We start from the raw sequence: 6121 nt of genomic DNA on the forward strand, positions 1-6121 counted from the left end.
AATGCATGCAGAACTGCACTGCTGAGGTTTGGATGAAATTAAAGTATGCGTATTTAAAACTTTGAAGTTAAATTAAGTTGCTGCGGTCGTAAGTCGTTCTTGCCCACTTGGGACACTTCCTAAAAATGGTATTTAATCTTCCAACTTTTTATTTTAAAATCCTTTGAATAAAAGTCATGAGAAGAACAATCACTGACATTTGAAACTTGTCTAAAATAGTCACCTGTTACACAGGGAAATGTTTTTTAAAATACGGCCTGTTCTGTGTAAAATTAAATCCAACTGAGTTCTGTTTCCATGGGCAGTGTGAAATCTGACCTAATGAAGTCTGTCACTTCCTTGGGTTCATTGGATTAAATTTTGCTTACCTCGCGAGGTGTAAATAATTTCTTCCTAATCTGATTTTGACTGCAGTGAGATTGCAAATGCTTTTTTGCAGTGGCTTTCTCAAATTTGATGGGGGGGGGGGAAGTAATGCTTTTAAGCTCATTTTTAAAGAATTGTGATTGGAAAAACTGTGTGATGGTGAGTTCTCTGGCCTGGTGAGTTTTGGTACCAAGGATCCTTCCCTCTCCTCCTGCTCCAGGGGTGAGTGCTGCTGCCAGGCTGCTGCCTTGTGCTGGGGGAGATCAGGGCAACTTCTCCTGCTGCCCCAGCACCAGTGTTGGAAAACTGTCAGATGCTGCTGCTGCTGAGGGTTCACTTCTTGTTAAAGCAAATGCTGATCTCCAAAGGTTCCTCTCCTGGGAGCACAGACCCTCCGTGCCATTGCCTCTGCCTTTCTGCAAACTTTGGCGTTTGCTGAGCTGTGGTGTATTCACTGGGTGCGGAGGGAGCCGAGCACGTTTGGTGATGGTTGCTTCTCTATCATGAGGAGGTCTGGGGTCTCCTCCTCTCCTGGGCTCTGTTTCTCTGCTGCTCCCCGTTCCCAGTGCTGTTCCCATGGCGTGGCACCAGCCTCAGCCTCACTCGAAGGGCCCAGGAGTTGTTTTAAGTCAAAAGCTGCCAGTTGGGTGCTGGTCTTCTCGGCGTTCAAGGAGCTCAGGTGTTAAACCTGTTAAAATACTTGTCTCTGGATCATAAGAGCCTTTCCATGTGAGTGCCCAGGCGCTCTGGGTGTTTCCAGAGCTGTGTTTGTTTGCTTAAGGCCCTGGATTTTCTTCCTGAGGACTGGAAACCTCAGCCTGGGATGTGGCTGTGCTGCAGCGAGAGGACATTGCGTGGGGGGGCGCGGGGAACCAGCTCCTGTTTAGATGAGAAGCTGAGGAAGGGCTGAATCAGCAGCGGGCTGCCCTGTCTCCCAGCATGTTCCTGCTTGGGAGGAGCTGACCTGTTTTCTAGTTGAGACTGACCCCTTTATTTTTAATGTACCTTGCACAATTATTAAACAATTTATGCATCTTTTCATCAGAATATCACCTTCATTTCTCAAATATAAAATGCTATTGAACTGATTCTGCCTGGGCTTGTAGCGCAGTTCACTGCAGCACGTACTTAAATATCTCCTAGAAAAACAAATTCCAGCTGTGAAAAAATGTTCAGTGATGTTTTGTAGTGTCTTAGTCTTGTATATAAAGACACAAAGTAATGTTTAAAACAAACAACACAACCCTCCCCAAAAAACCAAATATGCCACAAGCAAGTGCCAGATTTAGCAAACTCTCTTTATTTACATACAAATACATGTACACATATATTCTGTATATGTACACATATTTAAGTGTATATACATACATGATTTCCACATACTCTACAATAAATAGCATGTAGGATTTTCTTTTAATTGCCTACAGTGCTGAGTAAAAATACATGGCAAGAAAATCATGGCTTACAGCTAAATTACAAAAGCACCAACCACTGAACTCAGAGCAATAAATCCAAGCTTATCTACAGCCCGAACGAGGACACGCTATACAGAATACAAAGTAGACCATCCTGGAGGAATCGACAGTAATAGACAAACTGAAAAACATCATTTAGACCAGGAGAGAGAGACTCTGTATGAAGTAAGATGAAGGAAAACATTTAGATTATTGATCAAACTAAACAACACACTTAAATTAGTCACCTAAAGAGAAAAAACAAATAAGCCAGTTACTTGTAATATATTTTTAACAGAGTATTATTTTTTTGTGTGTGAGACTTTACCAAGGAAATCAGAATTAATCTCATGAGTGAGTCCTTCCAAGCTGTCGTAGTCGTTTGTCTGGGTGCACACCACTGGAACAGAGTATTTTAATAGTATTTTATTTAAGCTGTACGTAACTTCTGGGACCCTGCATGTAGGTTTGATTGGAGGCAATAAAAAGCGCTTCCTTGGATGCTTTTTCCCTGGGACCTGTGCCATTGAAGTGTCACAAAGAACTATGACAGCAAATTGGCAACGGCAGCAAAATCAATACCCAACGAAAGCGCAGGGGACTGATGCTTGGAGCTGCGTCGCTGGAGCCGACTGCTATTGACTGCGGTGGGAACAACATCTGTCCTGCTGCAGCAAAACCACAGCTGGGCCCTCTGCTCTCAGAACTGACTGGTGGAGCGATGCTGTTCTGTGTCAGGGGACAGTCTGGTGAATGTTTTTATATTTATAGCAGTTGTTTGAATTCTGCTTTACAATGTGAAGATGCGTAGATTTCTGGTGTCCTCTTTATTTGCCATTGCTTGTATTTTGGCTTGAAGCATGCAATGCTAAGGAAGACAAGTGGGTGGCATTAAGCAGAAAGCTTAATCATAGATTTTGGTGGGTTGGAAGGGACCTTAAAGATCATCCAGTTCCAGCCCCTCTGCCATCAGCAGGGACACCTTCCACTAGACCAGGCTGCTCAAAGCCTCATCCAACCTGGCCTTGAACACTTCCAGGAAGGAGCTGCCACAGCTTCTCTGGCCAACCTGTTCCAGTGTCTGACCACCCTCACAGTGAAGAATTTCTTCCTAAGATCTAATCTAAACCTCCCTTCTTCCAGTTTCAAGCCATCACCCCTTGTTCTGTCACTCCCTGCCCTTATAAAAAGTCCTTCCCCAGCTTTCTTGTAGCCCCTTCAGGTACCGGAAGGCCACTATAAGATCTCCCTGGAGCCTTCTCTTCTCCAGGCTGAACAGCCCCAACTCTCTCAGCCTGTCCTCACAGCAGAGCTGCTCCAGCCCTTGGATCATCCTCGTGGCCTCCACTGGACTTGTTCTAACAGGTCCATGTCTCTCTTGTGTTGGGGGCTCCAGAACTGGACACAGTATTCCAGGTGAGGCCTTACGAGAGTGGAGTAGAGGTGGGAATCGCCTCCCTTGACCTGCTGGCCAAGCTGCTCTTGATGCAGCCCAGGATACGGTTATTGGCCTCTGGGCTGCGAGCGCACATTGCCGGCTCAAAGCTTGTGTTATTTACGCATCGTCGTTACACTGTGATGCATTTTCCTTGCTGTTATTTCCTTTCAGATAGCAAATAGTGACTTCCTTTACGTGGAAGCCGCCCTCTGGTATCTTTTTCAGACTTAAACAGAGATTATCTTTTTCCGAGGTATGAATATTCTCTATCACTGTAAAACTAGTATTGGTGTGTATGTAAACATTTGAGAAGAACTGAAACCAAGGATGACCATGGAAGGAAGAAATGTACATCAAACCTCCCTACCTGGTGGTTCTAATAAACTAAAGCTCATCAGTGTCTAATTACATCATTGCATATCCACTGGTAGGAAGTCTGAAGGAAGAACTACTCACTCTTCACTCTTCACTTCAATGAATACGTACAACTACTACAACTCATAGGAATGCAAATTCCTTTCCTTTTTTGTTTTAGAAATAGCACTTTCTCTTAATATTTGGACTTGATTCCTTGAGCCTTGTGTGTGTAACACTTTTATGAAATTAGTGAGAGAGCTTTTGTTTGGATTTTGTATAGAAGCAGCTGGGAGTCTGCTTCATCATTTATTCTTCATCTTGTCATCTTTTAAAGTTCCCAATTAAAAATAGGATCCTGCTACGTGCTGGCCAAGTAAAAGACAAGCTCTCTGCCATCTAGTGTAGTTTAAAAAACAGATTTTTCAGGATCAGTGTTCATTATGGACATAATTGTGTGTGGTTGTTGTTTTTTTTTTTTGTCATGTGTCTGCCTGGTAGTTCCCTGACTAATGAGAGAGCTAAAATGCAATGGTCTCAAATGAAAATGATGGTTACATAAATAGTTTGATTATTTACGATACAGCACAAACACAGCTACAGTTTTTAAAGACTTTTTAACCTGATAGGAAAACATATTCTTCTCCAAAAGGTTAATGGAACTGCTTATTTTTTATGACTGATGCCGTATCTCTACAGTTACCCACAATCGTATCAGCCAGAGGACAGGTACGGAGTCTCACTATGGTAATTGTAGTCGGGACAGACCTTTTGCACCAGTTTGTAGTCGACGCTGTAGAACGCAATGTAAATGCAGATAACTTTAAATGGTTTGGAACACAACCAGGAGACATGGCTCTGAGTCTGCTCTTGATAGCAGATCTTTGAAGGGTCGAAATTGCATAAGGCAGTTTTTTTAGCGCGGTCTGTTTTTTCGTACTCGATTCGGCAATTGAAGGACTTGGATTCCTTGGTCTCCAGTGTTGACTGGGGAGATGATTCAAACTCGACCACCTTGGAAGGTGGCACCAGGCTCACGGAAACGTTTCCCAGACCCGTGGAGTTATGTCGGAAATAAACACTGAAGGTCCCATTGCCGTGATCAACGATTTTCCCTGTGATCAGGAGGTTCAGCTTAACAGTTTTGATGTTAGAGTGGAAGTCGCCCCATCCAAACATTTTCTTGAATTTCCCAGTTTTTACTATAGGTCTGCGTTTAGTTCGTGCAAGAGATTCCTGAACCTCCGTGATGTTGGATAACCAATCCCAAAAGTTTTCTATGCTGTCTGAGTAGGACACCTGGCCGTGTTTCAGTACTGGAGATGGCTTAACAAACAGACGTAAAGGATTGATGATCCTGGAGTGGACCACGTTGTCAACCAGTGTCTCTGCAGCATCCTTGTCTTCCCAGTCCAGCACGTCTGTGGCTTGTACAACTTGGTTAGGGTCACAAATTACCTGTTTCAAAACAGAAAGAAATAATTGTAAATATAAAGTGTAAAAATAAAAATGCCAAGATAAAAAGGAGCCATTAATTTATTTTTACAGCAGTGGGATCTGAACCTATCCAGGCAGGTGGACTGCTGTAATGAGTAACGTCTGCTGCCCCGTGAAAGCTGAGGGATTTTAGTCAAAATACCTTACAGATGATGGAAAAAACTCAATGAGCCATCTACTGGGACAAACAGATCAACCTCTGGACAGGTCGAGGGCTGTGATGTGCGAGAGCAGGCAGACACCCTTTGCTCATAGATTTGTTAGATAAAAATGTGCCTGAGGATGCTGGAAACTCCCAAACAGCAAATCCCAAACCTCTGCTAAAAGATGGAGTGAAATAGGAACACAGAGTTTTCCATTCCCCTTTGGTTTTCTCCCCACTTAACCTCCCAACTAGTTTAGGCTTAAAATCCTGCCTTACTCAGCTGTTTCTGGTGGTGTAATTATGTACTAAAATGTTTATTAGACATTTGGCTTTTTCTGGTGTTGCTTTTTTCCCATTTTTTTCCAAACTTAACGTGCCCATTTGTGTTCTGAGACAGATTGCAAAAACAACCTTATTTTTGAGTGTGTTGGTTTCAGGTGCTGAGCTGCCCGTGTTCAGCAAGGCCTAACCCTCAAGAAGTGCTGAGCAATCCCAGCCTAGAGCTCATCTCATCTCATCTCATCTCATCTCATCTCATCTCATCGTTTTTCAGAAACGTGACTAGGCCAGGCTCAGTCTAATGCAAAATTGCTTACAATCAAAAAGCAAATAACTACTTCTGGTAGTGACAGAATGGTGTTTGATTTCCCAGTCAAACGTGCAGCTCTTGGTAAATAGCAGCTTTCCAATTTAATGTAGACACACGTTGTCCGTGTACATTCTTCCCGTACACTGTGAGAGAGAAGTCCTGTTGAGAATGCAGAACTTGAGCTATGCTCCAGAGGTCAGAACCAGGATCTGTGTTTCAGGAGGCTGGAAAGGATCATCTTGCTTTTTACGTTCTTTTAAAGCTTGATTTAAGTTTTG

At 43.2% G+C, this 6121-nt stretch overlaps 1 protein-coding gene across 1 annotated transcript; it reads right to left on the bottom strand.

The window, feature by feature from the left end:
- Nucleotides 1-4326: 4326 nt before the first annotated feature.
- NXPH2 (neurexophilin 2) lies at nucleotides 4327-5079 on the bottom strand (the record flags this gene model as incomplete). Its single annotated transcript, XM_010165788.1, has 1 exon — nucleotides 4327-5079. A coding segment is annotated over one exon (753 nt), but the record flags the coding sequence as incomplete, so codon positions are not given.
- Between the last annotated feature and the right edge of the window lie 1042 nt (nucleotides 5080-6121).

Source organism: Antrostomus carolinensis, unplaced genomic scaffold (genome assembly GCF_000700745.2).
Source record: "Antrostomus carolinensis isolate BGI_N321 unplaced genomic scaffold, ASM70074v2 scaffold4484, whole genome shotgun sequence".
Taxonomy (NCBI): domain Eukaryota; kingdom Metazoa; phylum Chordata; class Aves; order Caprimulgiformes; family Caprimulgidae; genus Antrostomus; species Antrostomus carolinensis.